This window comes from Theobroma umbraticum, unplaced genomic scaffold (assembly GCF_002168275.2).
Source record: "Theobroma umbraticum cultivar Fairchild unplaced genomic scaffold, ASM216827v3 scaffold_20.0, whole genome shotgun sequence".
NCBI lineage: Eukaryota > Viridiplantae > Streptophyta > Magnoliopsida > Malvales > Malvaceae > Theobroma > Theobroma umbraticum.
Window position 1 is genome coordinate 3027162 of NW_018397266.1, and position 20819 is coordinate 3047980.

Consider the following 20819-nt stretch of genomic DNA (forward strand, 5'->3'; position numbering starts at 1 on the left):
GTACAGTAGTGCAATATGAGTATCTCCTTTCCTCTGGAGACAAAATACATTGGAACTAATTAATAAAATGAAGAAGATCAAAAGCACATCAAAGGTTCCAAGTGCTAATATATACATTGTGCCAAAACATCCAGCCAATCCTGCTTGGATTCAACGAAATCGTAAATGAGAAACCAAGCACTCCATTTATCGAAAATGCAATGCATGGTACAAACAGAAAAATGCATGTATTTAGTCATTTCAGGATTAAAAAGAATAAATAAAAAGAAACATCTTTCAATGACGTTTTGCACTTTGGTTAATAATTAATATGGTCTAAACGTCGAGGAATTCACATGATTTCAGGGAAATCTGGGGCATTTAGACCTATGCCTGTAAAGCATGATTGGATTTCTAGCTGCCAAACTCAAACGAATACTCTCCCATGAGTGTTTCGTGAATCTCTGTCAAACAACAAGAACCCAATAAACAAAGGGTACAGAAATGTCCTAGCTAGGGAACTTGGGGTTGGGAGGAGACTTGCATTCATGTATCAAATTCAAAGGAAAAAACTTAGCACGTTAATTAAATTCAAAGGAAGTTCTCTCGTCAGCGTTCCAACATTAAGCTCTCGAATATTCCCACCAGCTGTTAACTTTAATCAGAAGAAAAGGACATCGCTTGACTGTCAATGGTTGCTCAACAACATTGACAATTTTCACTGAATTCTCATGTGTGCAATGTTATATCTATTGGATGTTACTAGACGGTAATTATGTTCTCCTCTCAACTATATATTTCCTGGCAATGTTACCTTAATGCATACACATATAAATTAGAACAATGCTTATTAACTATACGCTTTCCACAAATATTTAGTCTTTCATACATATGGCAGTGCGGTGGAGTTGTAGAGGATTTAATTACCCTATGGTCTAAGTTTCTTGCATTATCTAACTTGGAAGTGGTTGTACATGTGCAACATCTGTAATTATAGCTCATTACTGTTCTTTTACCGATAAAAGGTCAAAAACAGCTAAAAGCCTTAAACCCCTTTCACCCGACCTGTTTGAAGCTTGTCCTTTCACCTCTTCAAACAAGACAGACATTCACCCTAAAAAAAGCATTTATAATAAGCGCATGAAAAATGTAAAACATTTGCCTGTGATAATAAATATAATGCATAAAAACCAAAGCCATGCAATATTACCAGAACTTTCACAATGGGGAGAAGAGAGAGAGATGAGGAAGATGCCTCTAAGTTGTCACTGAAACTTTTGCAGGGCTTTCATCACTGAATGTCTGGTGCATAATGAAAAAGCAGGCAGCAGAGAGAGAAAGGGGGAGAAACAGTGTTAGAATTAAAAGTGATGAAGAAATGAACAAAATACAAAGAAAGCGCGTATTGCCGAGAAAACCGACCGTGATCTAGTGAAAATCCAACTCCTAGTCTGGAAGCAGCCAGCATTAATTGCCTTTGGCCAAAAATAGGGAGGCTGGGGATTGTCCTTGCTTTGCTTTTACCCTGTATCCTGCTCTGCCTCAATAAAGACAAATGTGATCTCACAGCTGAAACCACAAATAACGTAGTAACAATTGGTTCCTTCAAATCTCTTTTGCTGTACGACATGCGACACTGTAGCCCCATCCTTCAAATAAAGAAACACACCTCCCTCCAATGTTTTAAAAATTCAAGCCAATAGCTCAGAACATAGCCTGTGTTCTTTGTTATCTTAAAGTCCATACACTCTTCACAATTATTAGTCCTGTTGCGTATAACATTCAAAAGAAATTATGCCATGTTCACGTGCAGCTATATTGCTTTTCCATCACACTGAAATCAAGTTTCTGTCACATTGCACCGGCACACCACGCTTTCAATTTCACTCCCCACCCTTTTGCATTCTTCATGGCTCCTTTCCTCCCCTTTCACCTTCCCACAAATCTTAGTTGCCGGGCATCTCCTCCACATCCACGCGTCTTATGGTAGGAAGAAGTCCTAGTAAATTTTCTATGCAGAAGATCACACATCCCCTAAGTGAATTCTATCTTTTGATACATGTGAAATGCCATTGATGTTTTATTTTAACTTGGTAACACGATAAGATCGTTTGCTGGAAATGATTTGTAAATGGCCAATCAACTCTCCACAGCAAGAAAAAGCATTTCATCTAATAAAGAATACATAAGGCCTATTTCATCATGCAAAACCAAACACCAAGAAGCATTCAAACTAGGCTTCTGGCTATTTAATTTTTGTGAAGTGTATTATTACTTTGTCGAGATGTCAATAAACATCGAAATGTAGCTTGAGGAACAGTAAAAGGGCCCGGCCATTTTGGTTTTTCAGTAACAAGTCTGCAGCGAGCACGATCTTATAATACACATACTGCAACTGAGTATAAACAATTTTGCTTGGAGACATGCATTAACGCCCCACGCAACAACCAGAGATAATCAAGATGTGTAGAGGGGCTCTGGCTCCACTTTTCTTTTGATCCTGCAAAGGAGGAAATATCAAATTAAAAAATAATCTCTATATAGACCAAAACCAGATAGAGGGCTGGAAGCACAGGAATTAAGTCAATCATAAGAAACAATCTACCCCTTGATATCTACAGCAGATTTCTACTGCTACAGTGACAGATCAACTCATGCCTAATCTCTATTCAATAACTGAAGAATACCGAATAGATCTTCACTTAACTATGTTAAAGAATAAATTAAGGGCATTTCCATCATTATGAATCAATGGCATCACAATTATTACCAATATAACAAAAATAGTGCAAAATTTCAATGATTACTCAAAATTACAGGTTTGTTAACCATTAGACCAAAATATGAATGAATCCTTTCTCCATCTCCCCCATCTATGTCGGATGGTAACAAGTGTATTTTTATAGACATTTTTGGGAAGGAAAATCAGAGATTCTCCACTAACAGGAGGTGACTAATTCAATTTCCATTTGTAAATGGGAATATTATTTCCCTGTGAGGTTATAAACTCTATATAAATACCAAGCAAAAGGTCTTTATAGGTTCCCATACCATGTCAATATGACAAGTGAAATATTGTTGCTGATGGTAGCAGAAGAATTCAGGCAACAATGAGACCTTAGAATTGCCTGTTGACTACACACCATACATATAAAATGGGATTCATAAAAAAAAAAAAAAGTCCATCAACAAGTTCAAGATAATATAGTACTAATATGTTTTCCTATGAAGAATAAAAGAAGGAAATTGTGGAGCACAAAAAGATGAACCATCTCATTATTAAGGAGAAGATACACGTAAATGCTCTGTACTTACCAATTATCTTCTGCCCACTTGCAGCCATCAGTATCTACCACATGCAAGCTGTATGCATGCCTTGATTTTGGAGATTGATTTTCAAAACTACAGTACGAGCATAAGAAATGAAACAAATAAATAGTTGGTTATCAGACCATTGAACTAAATGAGCTCTCAATAAAATTCTTTAAACTAACCTTTGATGAATAAGATCACCATGAATTACAACCAAAGACCCAGCTTTCACTTCAATAGGCACAAAATCCTTCTGGTCATAGGAAGGGGAAGGCTGATCAAAGTACACTCCATCTTCACCCCTAATGAACCTTCTAACAAGGCCATCTGGATAAAAACAGAGCAACATCAAATTTAGCCATCATCTATCTATTTTAAAAGTTCACAGATGGGGAAAAAGTACAAAAGCTACTTTTTGGAGATTCAGGAATGGCCCAAAGGCAGCCGTTTACAATAGTTGCATCTTCTAGAGCAAGCCACAGACCGCGTGCAACTTTTAGGTTCAGTATAAAGAAAAGAGTTATCCTGGTGTGGAGTTACTTCACCTCCTATACCTGGTTGCTGTCAAAATGAATCACATTTTAGCAAAACAAAGAGAAGCTAAATATTCAACAAAATCCAAGTCAGCTTCTTTCTAATTTCCTCTTTCCCTCTTCTGTTGGTCGAAGGCAATGTAAGGAATAATACATCTCCCATACCACACAAATTATCAAAAAGATAAAAAGAAAGAGAGCAAGTCCTTCTAAATGCAGGATATAAGATTTGAACTCCACTACAAATTACATTGGGTTCAAATCTTCATTTGTGAACAGGATTAATAATGTGTGTGTTTCTGTTTTGGAGGAGAAACAAAGTGTTTGCTCCCTTTTTAGAGAAAAAATAGATGTATCGAAACAATTTGCCATCACATCATATGAAGTAGGGTATAATTCAGACCAACTGTTAATAATTCAGACTAACTATATAATCCCAGAACCTCATTACTCTAAATTTCAGATAAATCAATCATTCATATGAAATAGAAAATTTTCATACCATCCTAAATGTTACCAAAAGTGCAGCAATAGCAAGGTCTAGTAGGGTACACACTCGGGGTAGCAGGAGAAAAGAAAAAACTGAATACTCAAGCATGAACATAGCATGCAACTAGAAACAAATCAAGAGACACCAGAGAAAAAATCAACAAACTCCAGGGTTATAAAAAGGTGCAATTCAATCAGCATTCAGCTCAATCTTAACGCTTGCATGTACAATCTTCCACACCTTGAAAGCGCCGGTTAGTTGTATGGTGAGATATGAGCTAATATTACAAGCCAATGAAATTTCCTTTACAAGGAAACTTAATCCAATCTCCCGGCTTCAAAAACAAGATATAACCCAAACACCAAGCAATAACATTGCAAATCTTACCCGATCACTCTCACAACACCACAACCAACCCCCTGCTCTCTCCCCACCCCCCCCCCCCCCCCCCCCCCCCCCCCCCCCCCCCCCCCCCCCCCCCCCCCCCCCCCCCCCCCCACCCCAACAGCCCAAGAAAAAAAAAAAGAAAAATCAACCTTAGCGCGTATTACAAAATGCACCATTTCCTTCTATTGTAACATGTCCAAGTTATTGAAATCAGAATCTCTCAAAAACTTGGACTGGAAATTCTCAGAATTTGTAGCAAAGGATGCTGTACTAGAGAAACAAAGTGTAAAATATACGGGGCAAAAAAAAAAAGTTAAATACCTTAAAAATATACATTGACTGAATGATCACCGGCCTCTTGTAACCTAAGGAGAATACCAAACTAGAAACTTTTTGTGAGCAAGAGAATTCTTTGAACACTGGGTCAATCTCATGCAATGCTGCACCAACAAATTCATTGAAAGTTGTAAACTTAGAAATTTTTATCATAGTATTCACAAACCCATTTCTAACATATTTACAAGAGCATGTTGAAATAATAAGAGCATACTAAGCCATGCAATGCCTTTGAAATTGCATACCATGCCCAACTTTATTAATAGAAAGTTCCTTGGATTGCTTTAACTTTCCATCATCATCAAATGCTTTTTCTGCCAAAAGAAAAAACAGAAAGAAGGTACCTACATTAGCAAACAAAACTAACACCATCCTCTAAAAGGAACCTAAGTGATCAAAAGCAAACAGCAAAGTTAAATACAAAAAGCAAATAGTTGACTCTCATGCATGATCCGCACTAATAAACATTTTTAGCAAAATGTTAGTTTTTTTATACATTAGTCAACATATAAAAGCAAGAAAAAAAAATCAAGCTTTAAAATGTAAAAGGGTGGGTAAACTTAACGTATTCAACAACTTTAGTAAACAGTTCATTAACATTCAAGCCTTTCAATTTCAATCGTAACAAGAAGTTCATATACCCAAAATGCCTAATTCTCGATATTTTCTCAAAGAAAATTAAAGGAAAAGAAACAAGTAATCGAAGAAACAATGAAAAAGTGAAGAAAAGTAGAAAGCACAAACAATTATACATATACCTTCAAAGAAAAAGGAAATCTTTTCAGCACTTTCGTAGAAGTATTCACTGGTCAACTGTAGCTGCAAAATAACCAAAATTGAGAAATCATCAAAATCTAAGCTTTACAATCAAAGAAAGTCAAATTATTTACAATTATCCAAGGAACGAAAAAAGAACCTGATTTTTGGTGGAGAAAATAGAAGCGGTGGTGGAGGGGTCGAAGTCTTGAAGCAATTCGTCCATTCTCTTTCTCATAGCTTCAATTTCTTCAGGGCTCGCAAATGATTCCATCACAAGAAAACCTGCAAAATAAATAAAAAAAAAAGACAATTTTGAATTTGATCTGCTTGAAGAACAGAGTAAAAAAGAACCGGCTCTATTGCTTTGTAGACGAAAATTGTTATGGTTAAATCGGCGATGGCGGTTTACCTTGAGAGTTGAAAGAGTGGAGCTGCTCTGGAGAGAGATTTCCGACGATTCCCATGGCGGTTGCGTTAAGCTGTGCCACTGAGACAGGAAGGATTATAAATGCCTTTGTTTTTTTTTTTAATTGACTGTTTATATCTAATAAATAAATAAATAAATAAAATTTAAGAGTCAGTCCTGGAAATCAATCTTGGTCACTGTTGAAAAATGTTTTATTTTCTTCTTATATACTTGCTCAACTTAAGTGTCAAATAAAGGAGGCGGTTGATAAATTATTTAAATATATATCAAAATTTCAATTTTTAACTATAATATTTTAAAAAAATAAATTATTTAAAAAAATTTAGATATATTTTTATAGTTTTATTAAATTCAATCCAAGTAGAAAACCCATTTGCAGACAAGACTAGGCAAAACCCATTCCGAAACAGCCATGAACAATACCAATCCCCCTAGTTTGGGGCCGCGCTCTGGGACTGCCATATCGAAGAGGTGTAACGTCCCAAAGTTTTGTTGCTGTGAAGGAGAAATGCTCCTTGTTTCTGCAATGATATGCATAATGCAAAACAAACAGAGATAGGACAATGTCTGTGTGACTAGCATGCATTACCCAAAACTAAAATGATTAAAAAGGAATATAAAATCCAGCAAGCGTTGCTAACAAAGAAATTCCTGAAATTGGAAAAAGTAAAGAGCGTGAACCAAAATTGTACAGTAAAAATCAATACCCTGATTTCTGCGAAATGTACACCAACTTCCTTCCTGCCTTACAATTCAAACTGCAACTAATATACAAAAATCATAAAACCAGGGTGCAAAAGAATCTGAGGTGTTATATCCACAGCTTGTTAGGTACAGCAGCAGCTGCAGCAATGGTGAAACAATCTCCAGTTAATGTTGGGGTAATCCCTCCAATAGCAAAATTGTCAAATTCCGTGTTCTCTGGCATCATATACAAAGAGATGCAGCTCCCCATCAACTCAATCCCGGTGAAATAATTAGATCGATAGATCAATGTGACCTCTGAAAAAATCCTCAACACTCCCAAAATTGAAGAGGATAAATAAATCAAAGAATTAGACGCACAAATAAAACAGGGGTCAGCAGCAAGATTTGCTCCCTACATTACACGAACAAGAAACACCCATCAAAATCCCTCTCCAAGCAGATCAAGTAGCTGATGATGATCTTGAATCTTCTGATTTGTTTGTACGACACATGCAATCAGGGCATGGGAAGGTATATATTGAATCATTTGGCCTTTTCAGTTCAAATCCCTTTGAGTCACTATGAGACCGCATATTCAGCATTTGACGCTTGAAACTTTTCCATCTGGAATAAAAAGGAAGGTAAATTGAACCCAGCAGTTCTTATTTCCAATTATCACAAACAAGAGCATTCTAAAACAACCCGCAAAGATATGTGTTTCATTGTAGAACAGAGCAACTCTCCCTAGATTTTCCCCAAGAACACTTCCAAAATGAACAATTGCAAACCACCCCATCAAGTATGTACTTCACAAAAAAAAGAAAACTAAACTATAAGATCTGAAGTAAAGTTTTTAGTTTATCTGTTTCAAGATGTATTTCTTCATGTTTATCACCACCAATGTTTCTTTCTACCTACTACAGCCACTGAACAAGAGGAGGAACCAATCCCCTTTTAGCCTGAATCCTGATAGAAATCACCAAATTTCAATCATTTTGGTCTTCCTTTTTCTTTTTTCTTTTTTCCTAAATCAATCATATTTGATCCTTCAAGAAAATACAGGCAACTTAAAGTATAGTTAGGTTTAGCATAAGATAAATCCATACCCGATATTGGGATTATCAAACAGCAATGCTAACTTTCGCTTGTCTGGTCGAATTGTCTTGGAGTGTCCTCCATACAAGTATCTCCTGTGGCCCATCAGAAAATGAGGAAAATTTCCACCTTGAGTTGTGACAAATACCTGACTATGAAGGCAAACAGTATAGTCTATGGCAGCCATCCTGGAAGAAAAGTTCTGAAACCAGTAATCAAGTCAAAAAGATGACACAAAATAAAAAAATCTCAAAAGATATTATTGAAGGACTACAAGAAATAACGGAGTTGTGAAATCTTGTATATGCTTCCAACCTTATATGGAGCAAGTTCTTCCTCTGATGCCAGCATCTCTTTTGTTTGCAAGTTTGGAAACATTTCCAATAACGGAGCCATTGTTTTCTCAGCATTGTATATTTTTCCAGATGCCAAAAAGATATATGTATCGTTATCAAATCCCATTCCTCTAAGCATCAATCCAACCTAACAGGTGCAAGAAAATATTAAATCAATTATCATTGATACAAATGGTGTCTATCTTGCGTACATATATATGAACTATCTTGAGATCACTTAAATTAACAACAAACACCATAGCTATAGCAGTTGCAAACTCATCTATGTTGAGTGAATTTTTGTTTTAATCTATCATTTAAATACCAACTTTTGATCAAGGTCAGATAACAGACATATGAAACTGTCAAATAGCCAAGGAAATTCTATAAGCCAGTACAAGAACAACAATGAGTTATATTTTTTAAGATTCCACAACTTCAAGCAGCACCACAGTTCAATAAATGAGCAAATTCATCCACTTCATGATCTTTAGTACATAAAGAAACTGTAAAGCAAATTCACTCTTAAATGTGGAAAGCTATACCAAGCCATAATGCATTTTACAATTACATCAGTTCAGCATAATACTAGTCCACAATGCTTGACACTGGACAACAAAGTACTAGGAATCATATTATATATTATAAACACGTAAAGGAAGAAAAGAACAAATAACCACTGAACCAGAAAAACAAAATAGTTCCATAATTACAACATAATGAATGTTTTTGTCAGGGACACATGCTAGACACTTAAACGTGTGATTTGAAAATTCTAGTTTTCATTCTATTTTAAATTAGTTAATAAAAAATAGGGAATGTTCTTGGCTTAGAGTAGAAATATAAAATATTCATGCCATGACATTTAAATAATGCGATGGTGACTTGTAATAGATTTTGATATTAATCATCTTTTATGCCATATATTTATTATTATTTTATTATTTATTATTTTTATTCCATTTCTATTTTATCCTTTTTAATTTTATTAATACCCTTTTTATTAATAGTTTAAAAACATTCGATGCCATATAACAACACATTTAAAGTATGAACAGAGAAATTTCATTATGTATTTGAGCAATTTGAGAGCCTCTGACTACCATCAGCAAATAAGACCTTAACTCATCAATAAACTAATCAAGAAAACCTATAAACCCATTCCTGAAGCTGTTGTTTACCAACCCTAATCTACCATGTATCATCCCAATCTAACAATAGTAAAATTATCACCAGGCAGAGATTGCTTAAGTTCAATTTTCAATGAAAGCAAATTTATTAATCAACAAAAGTGCAACCATACCTCTAAAGGAGTGAGTGGGCATTTCCCATTGATCCTGATTGCTCCAGGGCGTATAACTCGGCCAGGCTTTGTAAATTTTCCTTTCCAGCCTCTTTCCCTCGCTTTTTTCATGTCTTCTTTTTCTTGCTGCCCACCATCAAATACACAACAAGAGAAAGCAACCATATCCTGAACATGAAGGAGTATATTATACACTTCTTACACAAATGGAACTGATAATAATGCTATTAGTTTCTACCAGGGAAAATTTACCACCACTAATCGTCATAACAGTAATATTTTTATATTAAAAGAGATCATCATAATACATTTCTGTTTAAAAAATACCTACCTCCTCAAAGCGAAGATGTACAGAAACATACTTGCCACCACTGTTTGCACTGAGCTCTTTCATTCTTGTAACCAAAGTTTCTCCAAGACTTAGTATTGGACTTGAAAACCGTAAAGCTTCATAATTTGCCAGGCATCTGAGTCTTTGTACAGCTGGAGGAGCATCAAATGATAAGCGGTTTGCAAAAGGAGAAATCCTTATAATCCTGAGTCATTCAATCAGAAACCAATTACCTTAAATTAAGACAACAATAACCAGTGAAGATCTCAACAAAACCAAGCAACAAAAAAAAAAACAAACAAAACAGTGCACTTTATGATCCTAAGTGATTCGATAATGCTTAGTCACCATATGTCAGTCAAGTAAACAAGCTAAACTTAAAACGAAAAAATTATGCAACTAACAATGTTCAAACTCACTTTTCTTCGAGGAGCTTGGGTAGAACTACATCCCTATAATACTGAATGGATGACCAAGCTTTAATTCTGAAGTTGTAAACATTGGTCAGATTATGGCCAAATCGTTCCATCATGTACTCAGGAATCTTATTAACAACCCGTACATCATTCTTCAAGGCATTGATGAAATAATCTTCATCATAGATGTCTTTGAATTTGCTGGAAAAGTAAAAACTTCAGTCAACATAATAACAAAATGATTTGCAAAACATGATATCACAAAATGTTTACAAGGTAAATTTTACCTACAGCCGTTGTGGTTTCAACTTTTCCCACTTAGCAGCCTCTGATTTTTTTTTTCTCAAATAGCACCTTGTGGTCAAGTTCCATTCTCATAAGAGGTTATGCCATTAATATTATCTAGTAATATTATGAAAATACCCTTAAAAGTGAACAAACAAGATACTTTTTGAATTGAGGGTATTTTGTTATTTTACTTCGTGATATTAACAATGCAACCCTCTCTAAGAATAGAATTTAATCAGATGGTGCTAACTGAGAGAAAAAAAAACACAAGGTGCTATGGTGGCAATTGGCATTTTACTGAGAATGTGATTGCTTTGAATGTTATTATTGTCCGGGAGATAGCATTGCAACGTGAAATTGTTGATTAAAATCCTAAGAAGATCACATTGCATTGTTTGGTTTGGAAGCACTTTATTGGAAATGTAGTATTAATTTATAGAATTACCCTTGTGTATGGAAAAATAAAATTGAATAAACTTACAATCCTTTTAATGTAAATTTTTAAGTTTTCAAACTTAATCTCTTAAAATAATAAGTAATAACATGATAAAAATAACATAATATTTGAATACTAATTACTTAAATATTAAAATATGTGAAGTTACTAAATTTTTATTTTTTATAATAATGCCTATAACTATTAAAAATAATTTTTTTTTGTAATAATGCCTAAAATATTACAAGAATAATAAAATATGTTATCTGAAGAGTTTTCTGATTTTTTTTATCATTGAACTTCTTTGGCTAATGATTTTTTGCTTTTATTTAGTAAAAGTTAATAACAATTGCTTTTAATTATATGACCTTCTTAGGCAACATGGGCGGCACTGAAGACATTCACAACAACTATACTGATCTCGAACGATTTTCCTTGTATCACCAAAGAAAACAAAGATTTTCATTTTTCATCTCCTTGTTTTTGCTTCTTTAGCTTTTTCTTTCTTAATTTTCTTTTTTTCTTTAATTTTTCATGAACCAAACAAAGCCAGAGGATTTAAAATAAAGAATTAAAGGGTGCAAATTTTAGAGGTATAGCAAAAGTTAAAAAAAGGTTCATTGCAGAATATGTGGAAAATCCACTTTGCTGTAATTTTTAGGCATACATACCACCATAATGGTTTAGAAGGTTTAAGGATCGAGCTAGGGTTCTCATTGCAATGGGTAAGTTACACTCCAACCATAAGCAATGGGAATCACATTCCCATTGGTCATTGGAAGGACATTCCCATGGGTACTTTTTATACCAAACATCGGAATGTCCTTACACCCTATTAAAATGCAAGGAAAGTGCCCCACTTCCACTATGCCCAATGACTCCTACGTGGGAAAACCTGAAACCACGGGTTATAGGTTGAATTTACCCATGTTTATAAGGAACAAATAGGTGTAATGTGTAAAAGAAAGAAATGATGTGTAAAACTACAAAATGAGGTAAATGGACCTAAAAATTTGAAATCAGGGCTATGTTTGGTTTTAAATTTTTTAAATGCATTTCATTTCTTTTTTTTGTTTTTCATTTTAACAGTTCCCTTAAAAATTTCCTTTCCCTTATACAGCTAATTTCAGTAATATTTTAATAAAAGAGCTTCACGGCCTAATGCAGCCAATAAAGAAAATTTGTATAAGTAGATAAAATCAAGATATCAGGGCAGAAATTAGAAGTAGGTAATGTACCACTCCATACCAGAATCAGGTCATAGGATATTTACGAGATTAAGCTTCCCGATAAATATTTATTTGTCAGAGAACTGATTACTAGGACTTTTATCACTTAACCTTAATGGTACACAACCAACATGACATAACTGAAAACAGATGATCACAAACCTGGGATCCCGCCATATGCTATGATAATGGAAATTAGGGATTAGAAGTGTCGCATTAAGATAGCCTGCCACAGCAACTGCATTGCATATCTACAAAGTATCCAAAACAGCCATGTAGAGAAAATATAATTAACGAGATCATAAAATAGGCAACCTTCTATAAAATCAAGGCAAATTATATTATGCAATAGAAACTAATGATGAATAAAACCAACCGATGTCCTCTGCTGATTTAAGCCTCCATTTGCCTCAACATATATGTAACCATTCGATTCAGGTAAGTCTATAGTAGTCAAAAGAAAAACAGCTAAATTAGAATATTTTGAAGCAAATAGTCAACAACCAAAAACCATACAAAGTGCATACAAACATGAAGCATGCACATACACATGCATGTAGAGAAGACAAGCATGGCAAATACTTCAAATGTGCAAAGCGCCAGAAGTGACACCTACAACTCTAAATGTGTGAGCTTTACACTAACATGTTAGTGGGGCTCCTGAGGCCCTCACACATATTAGGATTCTTGCAAAAATTTTAATGAGTTGCTCTCTCCCATAGCCAGACTTCCACATCTTCTCTCCTCCCTCCCTCTCTCACTCTATTCCTTGAAATAGCACTCTCAAACCCTGTGACTCGGGCTCAACAGTTTAGGCGAAAGAAATCATATCAACCAAACATGTTACAGGTGTTGGCATGGAACATGCTTTTAACGCAGCTTTAACAGGAGGATAGTTAGCTTCTAATGCTACAAATTCTCCTTGACATAATGGCAAAATCTCATGGCAAAACTTAACCAAATTGCATGTGACATTAAAAGACATACTATTTAAACTGTCATTAGAATAGAAACCCAATTGCAATGCTTATCACCCCAAGATCATTGACCTCACCAGCCTGACAACCTAGTCAATCAACTTACTGAGTAGTGTGAATTTTTAAACAAACGATGTCTACATGTAATCTAGAAATATACACTTGAATATTTATGATTTGTATGAATGGGGGAGTGCCAGGAAGCTGTGCAAATGATTTTAACTCCCTTCAGATGTAACAACAAAAGATGCAAGTGTCTGATTCCAATTCCTTTGTGGCTAGATTTGAAACCTATGCCTGGAAGCCTACCAGCAATTAATACTCAGTTGTGTGCTCATATTGATTTCCCTTATATTATTTACACACCAAAGTCATCACTTAGAAAATAAATAATCTTCCAAATTTTTTTTAGTCAACTATTGATGCTTGCAAAAAGTTACCATCAACAACAAATAGAGTACATACAAAATAAAAAGAAGCAAATTTGTTCTCATTTGCCAAAAGTAATGCTAATATCAATGAAGTAATAGAAGCATTATCATGAACTGCTTAAAATAAAATAAAGAGTATAAATTCCTACCTTCAAAAGACTTGTTTACACACGGTCTCCACTCTCCTCCTTTATAGGAATTTCTCCAAATAGTCGAAATCTACAAGAAATTCAATAAAGATTAGGGTGGATATAATCACAAATCATAAATCAGCATCAGAGGAGTTAACCATTGGATAAAATAAATTTGCATAATATAATCAGATTTTATTATAATTCATATTGCTCTTAAGAATCACAATGAGAGAAGCTGGAAAAGAAAAAGAGCATATAAGGGACCTAATCAACTGAACATATTATGAAATGATACCATGGCAACTGCTTACCATCCTAGAATTCTGGTAACAAAGTGATTATGTTAATCTTATACCTATACCGTACAAGACACTATTATCAAATTATCAAGTTAGCGTGGAGGAAGCAACTCATCAATAAATCACCAGTAAAGTACAGACTTAAGATTTAATCATTCAAAGTAAGCTTCTGATCTCAATTAACTGTACTGCAAACGGAACCCAGTACAATTATCTTTATCAAGTTACCTGTTAAAAAAAAAAAAGACAGCTGGCTAGACGATGTAATTTCCCATGTTATTCAGATCCAGATACAATCCCAAAGATTGATACAGCTGGAAATGAAGCATGTACAACAAGACACAAGGGTCTACTTCCTCGGGAAACAATAGTGAAAATTAAAAAAAAAAAAAAAGAATAATGCTAAAAGCGATTCCTTGATTCAGCATTCTATTTCTCTTCGTTCTACAAATTTAGATAAAAAATAAAAATCCTTACTTTATTTTAAAATTTCAAGAATTTGTAGAATTATTCAAATTTACTTGAGTCTAATTCAAATATATAACTTAACATAAAATCATCAGCAAAAAAAAAACAACTAACTACATTGTCCAAATTCCTCAAAATTCTACCAAGATCCATACCCAGAAGAAAAAAAATGAAAATTAAACTCAAATTTTGGAATGATTCAACAAACAAATCCGACCCAAAACAGACAACCACACAAAAGTCCGACCCGCAATCATAAAATCCAAGAATCCATCTAAATTGACTAAAAAGGAACAAATTTAAAATCAATAACTCACCGCATCAGCGGAGGAATTATCGCCACTCATATCGATTTTAAGCTTTTCATAAACCTGGGGACTCCGGTAAACAGAGCCGGGTGCGGGTCGATGCTTAACAATGGGAACCACATCAAACGAAACGGTGCCCATGTAAAGAAGCATCCCAGAGATGTAAATGAGAGGAGCAAAGAGGAAAATCCCTTGTCGACGAAGAAGAACCGAGAGAAGTAACCAAGCAAGTCGATGGGCTATGGTCCGCCCAGGTTGGAACGGGCCAAACCTACCCGACTTCCTTCCGTGGCGGTACCTCGGTGACCGTAATGGTGACGCCGGAGGTGATGGGGTGCTGTGGCCGCTACTAGGAATCCTATTTTTCGCGTGCATTTGAAAAAAAAAAAATATTTCTTCGGGTCTTTTTTTTATTCCGTTGAGTTTCTCTTCCTTTTTTTTTTCTTGCTAGCTACGTCATAGAGGAAGATGAAAGCTTCGCAAGTGTTTTTCTTTTTTTGTTCTCTTTTCTCTCCTGTGAATGGGGGAGAGAGAAGAGGGAAGGAGGGGGGGCTGGCGGAGAAAGAAAGGAGATGTTTTTTTGTTCCTAGTGATTGCAACAGAGGGGAGGAGAAAGAGGAGAGAGCACGTGCACGTGCACGTGCTGTTTGGGAGAGAAGGGGGGAAAGAGGAGAGGGCTTAGGAGGTGTGTTTGGAAGGGAAAGTATTTGTCTTTTTGGTTCAACTTATAAACATCACACGTACGTTTTTCTTCATTTTATTTACGTTGGGTTGTTCATTCTCCTGTTTTTTGACCTTTTGAAGTAATTGGTCTTTTTGGTCAATATGGTGATTCATGCGTCCTTGGATTTCCCTTCTATTTTTTTTATTACAAATGGGAAAAATTAGTATTACAAATGTTAAGGTAAATATGGTTTAGGATCATCTTGATATTGTTGTTTCCTTATATCAACCAGATTGGTAATTGGGGTGAATATACCTCTAAATTTCATAAGCTATCACCTTACTTCAAACTCAACAATCTTTAGTATATGTGTGTAATATTTCAATTCATGAGAATGATCAAACAAATAATCAATAGTAAAAATTTTCGTCTGAAGAGATTTGATTAGTTTTGGTAGACAAAGTTTGATCATGTCATTAAAAGAGTGGCCTTGGAAAACTAAGAGAAGGCTCAATCACCTCATGAAAATTCCCAAAGGAAATTAATATAAACTATAATCCAAAAAAGTGATGGCGGGGTCATAATAAGAGTAAATAAGATGGTATATTATCATATATAATTTTTGTAGGATAAGGATGATGAAAGAGGAGGTCGCAGTCGCTTGTAGGTTAGTGATTCTCTTCTCTTCATAGTTGCCACTGCGAAAATGTGGGGCCACGTGCGCTGGCGAGAGAGAATAAGCCCGGCGTGTACCGGTTGGCGATTGCGTGCCCAGGATTGGGGCCGTGTTTGGCCACGTCATTGAGTTTGGTCGTAACAGCTTATCATTATTTGTCTATCTGTCCGCCTACCAGTTGGCGACTCGCTGCAACTTGTGCCCGCTACGTACTGTTATGGCTTTTATAATATAAATATTTCTCAGAGTATGGATTAAATAAAATTTTATTTATTTTGTTTTTTAGAAAATATTTTAATTTTTTTAAAAAAAAATTTAAATTTAATTTTATGATATATAAATGTTATAAATCTCATCTACCTACATATCTTAATATTTAGATACGAAACTTTGAATTTAAAATTTAAAATTTAAAATTCTAAATTCTAATCATTATGATTTTTCCTTTCAAACAACTTTTTTTCCCATAAATAATATATGCATATCAAAAGGACGAAAAGAATCACATGTTTTAGAACCCTTGGTTTAGGTACTCATCTCTTGAAGGAAGAAGAGTTAGAACCGAAAGTTGATATCCTCTGCACTTGCATCTCGCCATTAGAAAATAAGAAAAAATAAAATAAAAAAAAAGGAAAGAGGCCAAAGCTGTTGTCTGGCATAATATCATGTGGTGTAGTTGCATTTCATTATTGAATCATAGCACTCGTAGGCAAATCATGTGAGACTGAAATCGTGTCCAAGTTTTAATTTATTCTTTATATCATCTGTTTAATATAATAATTGAGTGGAGCACGCAACTTCCACGGGGAAACTGAGAAAAGAAGTAGCCCAAAGATAAACTTCCCCTCGGATTTAACTAGATCCATAACAACATTACTCAATTAGGAACATTAATAGTATATATACATACATTATTACATTCGTTTAATTTGTTGTGTCTTAGGTTCATATAAGCATTTATAAAAACCTGGAAAGAATGTCCCTCATTTTGTTATCATGGACAAGTTGAACCATGACTTGAATCATTTCCATAATCAAACAAAAACAAAGGATTTTTGAGTGAGAGTTGCCATCAATTGTTTGATTTGAAAAGTGTGGCCATTTGTATATTTGTCATTGCACTGTTCATTTGAAGAATTATGGTCCTAAGAGCAATTAAAATCGGCGCATGATTGGACAAATCATCCCCAATTCCATCCAATTTGCTGCTCTACTTAAATCGACAGCAACTTCACACAGCAGAATAACAATAATACTAACAATTGGTAAATCACTTCCTCAATCAACATCCAAATCAAGTTAACATCCACCAGAGAGCAAGCCGATGACTAACAAGTCCTTATCATAAACAAGCCAGCACCGCAGTAATCATCTTATAATTCAATTAAGAAAACGACGTGCCATCAATCAAGCAAGAACACAGTGGAGCAGAAAAGAAAAGTGTTTCCATTAGCAAATTCTAATTCTAATGATTAATCAGTTCCATCCAATTCAATTAAAACCCCCAGACCCAAACCTAACCCCCTCCAACACTGACAAAGCTCATAAGCTTAAATCATTGAACCAATTATTCATGGAGAGTGCCTAAAATATCCTCATCTCTATACAAGTGAAACCTGCAAACCAAAAACAAAACCCAAAAACAGTTCATTTTATCAAACCAACCAAAAATTTCAACAAGGAAGGAAAAACAAAAAACCAAAAACAGAGTTTTACGAGCATACTCTTTCTCGCCAAGCTTGACTTGAGAACCCCCAAACTCAGGCAAAAGAACGGTGTCACCTTCTTTAAAAGGCACTGGGATCGTTTTCCCTTCCCTGTCTCTTGCTCCTGGGCCCACGGCCACCACTCTCCCGGAGTTCAGCTGTTTTGTTTTTTTTTTAATAATCAAAATCAATCAAACCGTTTAAACACAAAAAAAAAAAAAAAAAAACTGAAAGGCCAAAAAAGAGTAAGAAAATTTGAAGTAAGAAAGTTACCTTGGTAGATTTCTCAGGGAGGAGAATGCCAGCGGTGGTTTTGGAAGGAGGAAGGATTTTCTCAACAAGAACTCTGTTAAAGGTTGGAATCAAACGCTTCGCCATTTGAAGCTTAATTTGGGTGTACTCTTTCCTTTCACTGGTGCAAGTGAAATGAAGATGAGATTGCTTGTATTATAGGAGAAATGAGAGGAGGAGGGAAGGCTTATTGGCTTGGGGTTCAAGATCTGGAGGTGATAGAACCTTCTAGGCGTTAGGGTTTTAGGAGTTCGCTTCTCTCAGGGTTTAAGAAATCGAGGGGGATGACCCAGCGTGCTTTTCTTCTTGTATTGATATGCAGTCCGGAGCAATTTGAGTTGAGCCCAATCTCATATCCAATTTAAACAACTAAAGCCCCAGTTTACAGGTAGGAGACTGGACTCGACGTTTCAATCAGGCCTTGATATCAAGGCCCTTATCAATCACCACTACAAGACTGCCAATTGCCTTTTTAATTGTGGCTTGGTGGGCTATTTCGTGGGGATGACCTTGCGTCATTCCTTCGACCCCCTTGGAATGACGCAAGGTCATGCCTTCTTGCCTTAATTGTTTGTTCTTGCTATGGGAGTTCTTTCTTGTATGTTAAATTCTGCTAAGGCAAGGCCTCATTGCTTATTATCCATGCTGTAGCAGAATCAAGCTTAATCATCTTTATTTTCGTTGATGATATGATGATTTTTATGAAATGATGTAAGCATTCAATGGTCCAAGTCTTTAATGTTTTGCAATCTTTCTATCAGTTATTAGTTGGCCTTTAACTGAACCTGCTAAGAGTGAGCTATTTCATACAAGCATGTCTAGTAGTGAGCTGTTGGAAATTCAACAAATGCAAGATATTTGGGTGTGCCCCTTCTTCTAGAAAGCTAAGTAACAAGGATTGCCGGCCTTTGATTTAAATAATCACCATGATGGGATTAATTGCTGGGCAGCTCAGAGACTATCCTATAATGGAAGGCTACTGTTGCTATAGTCTCTTGTGTTTAACCTTCAAAATTACTATTCCGGCATGTTCCTTCTTCCTAAGAAAGAAAAAGAGTTGTTCAACTATATTCTTGTCTCTTATGGAACGGTAAAGAAATAGACGGGAGGGGAGCTAAAGTTGGTTGGACAGCAAGCAATATATTATCCAAAAAAAAGTGGCCTACACATAAACATATTTTCATATGGAATGTTGCGCTATGTTTTGGAGCAAATTGGGGCTTTATTTACTCAAGCTGGCTCCCTTTGGGTTGCTAGGATCAGAGCCTATCTCTTAAAACCCAGAAGTTTTATTGCAAATTAGCTGTCCTCAACATTGCAATTGGGTTTTGAGGAAGCTTTTGGTACTGACGGGTACTGCCAGAGCTTTTATTAAGCATAAGATTGGAAATAGTGAAAATATTTTCTTCTAGTATAACGATTGCCTCTCTTCTGGCGCTCTCCTAACTAAGTTTGGCAGAAGGAATTTCACAACTCATTCCTATTCCTGAAGATGCTACAGTGGCTTTTTGTGTATAAGAATGGTGAGTGGATGTGGCCTCTTACCATTACTCTGGAGTTGCAGCAAATCAATATGATGTGTTATCAGAAAATTGAGAATAAATTCTTTATTGTTAAATTGTATTTAATTTTTAATTACCATACAAAAATAAATAAACAGGTGATGCTTGTTCAGATGTGATATCAGCTAAAGAAATCATAAGTATGCACCATAAACTTTAACGTTTAGACATACTGCACCAGTCTTTTGGTTCTCTGGGTACAATGTATGCCTTTCTAGCTGGAACAATAGTCTACCAAGTCCATTATCAATATCTGTTGTACCTATTTTTTGATGCTTTAAGATATAATGTATGTAGACACACTGAGGGTGAGCATCTAAATCATAAATTCCGACCGGCTAAGGAGGGGATCTATATCGTGATTTAATATATTTATACTGAGTGATATGGGTAGGAAAGTGGCAGAATTATTGACTCAATTAGAGGTCCAACCCATGCCTCAATCACATCAGGACTGCCATGTTCATTATGCTGTTGCAGAAATTATTTCTTTTTTCTACTCTTTATCATTACAAAAATGTCAAAAGTGTTGGACACTCAAAACACTCATATGCTCGTAAGAAATACATGTTCATGAATTTATTATCTAATATTCATGCCATTATAAGTATTTTAGGCTTATATTATCCTGGTGAAAAGATTTTTGAAGGTAATCCCAAGTATATATATTTCTTTTTCCTCATAAAACAAGGGTGTCAAGTTTAATAACCTATATAATTTTGAATTAAAAAGTGTGTATCTCACCCGAAGGAACCAACTTTTCCCATCATACTAAATCTATGCTGATTTTTGTAATATAATTTCAAAACAATTCCTTGCTGTCCCTGATTTACAGGCACTCGACTTCTTTTATAGGTAAATTTTGATTTTCCTTTTGCTAATTTCCTCAAAAGAAAAGAAATATGCGTTGAACATATCCAATGCATGTAGACTACCACAAATAAAGTGGACAGGCACTGA

At 35.2% G+C, this 20819-nt stretch overlaps 3 protein-coding genes across 3 annotated transcripts; all 3 read right to left on the minus strand.

The window, feature by feature from the left end:
- Positions 1-2123: 2123 nt before the first annotated feature.
- PAHX (phytanoyl-CoA dioxygenase (PhyH) family protein) lies at positions 2124-6809 on the minus strand. Its single transcript, XM_021437507.2, is given in 11 exon segments — positions 2124-2479; positions 3295-3381; positions 3474-3618; positions 3704-3776; positions 3778-3852; positions 5023-5141; positions 5283-5351; positions 5796-5856; positions 5954-6078; positions 6206-6283; positions 6647-6809. Coding segments are annotated over 11 exon segments (1038 nt in total). The 3' UTR covers positions 2124-2436.
- A 51-nt stretch (positions 6810-6860) lies between these two features.
- LOC110423318 (O-fucosyltransferase family protein) lies at positions 6861-15669 on the minus strand. Its single transcript, XM_021437506.2, has 10 exons — positions 14970-15669; positions 13901-13970; positions 12720-12787; positions 12506-12594; positions 10394-10591; positions 9975-10179; positions 9644-9811; positions 8321-8488; positions 8017-8207; positions 6861-7534 (listed from the first exon to the last, which is right to left on the minus strand). Exons 1-10 carry the CDS (start codon positions 15333-15335, stop codon positions 7372-7374), a joined length of 1686 nt encoding a protein of 561 aa, XP_021293181.1. The 5' UTR covers positions 15336-15669; the 3' UTR covers positions 6861-7371.
- A 1970-nt stretch (positions 15670-17639) lies between these two features.
- Positions 17640-18923, minus strand: LOC110423321 (10 kDa chaperonin, mitochondrial-like). Its single transcript, XM_021437508.2, has 3 exons — positions 18280-18923; positions 18025-18164; positions 17640-17916 (listed from the first exon to the last, which is right to left on the minus strand). The coding sequence occupies exons 1-3, from the start codon at positions 18382-18384 to the stop codon at positions 17868-17870; spliced, it is 294 nt and encodes a 97-aa protein (XP_021293183.1). The 5' UTR covers positions 18385-18923; the 3' UTR covers positions 17640-17867.
- Positions 18924-20819: the final 1896 nt, after the last annotated feature.

Coding starts and splice junctions, on each gene's coding strand:
- LOC110423318 (XM_021437506.2), bottom strand. CDS start 15,335: ATGCACGCGAAAAATAGGATTCCTAGTAGCGGCCACAGCACCCCATCA. Junction 13,971..14,969: donor ATAATTCCTCCGCTGATGCG/GTGAGTTATTGA, acceptor AATTTCTTGTAG/ATTTCGACTATTTGGAGAAA. Junction 10,180..10,393: donor CCCAAGCTCCTCGAAGAAAA/GTGAGTTTGAAC, acceptor TGAATGACTCAG/GATTATAAGGATTTCTCCTT.
- LOC110423321 (XM_021437508.2), bottom strand. CDS start 18,384: ATGGCGAAGCGTTTGATTCCAACCTTTAACAGAGTTCTTGTTGAGAAA. Junction 18,165..18,279: donor TCCCTGAGAAATCTACCAAG/GTAACTTTCTTA, acceptor AAAACAAAACAG/CTGAACTCCGGGAGAGTGGT. Junction 17,917..18,024: donor GTCAAGCTTGGCGAGAAAGA/GTATGCTCGTAA, acceptor TTTGGTTTGCAG/GTTTCACTTGTATAGAGATG.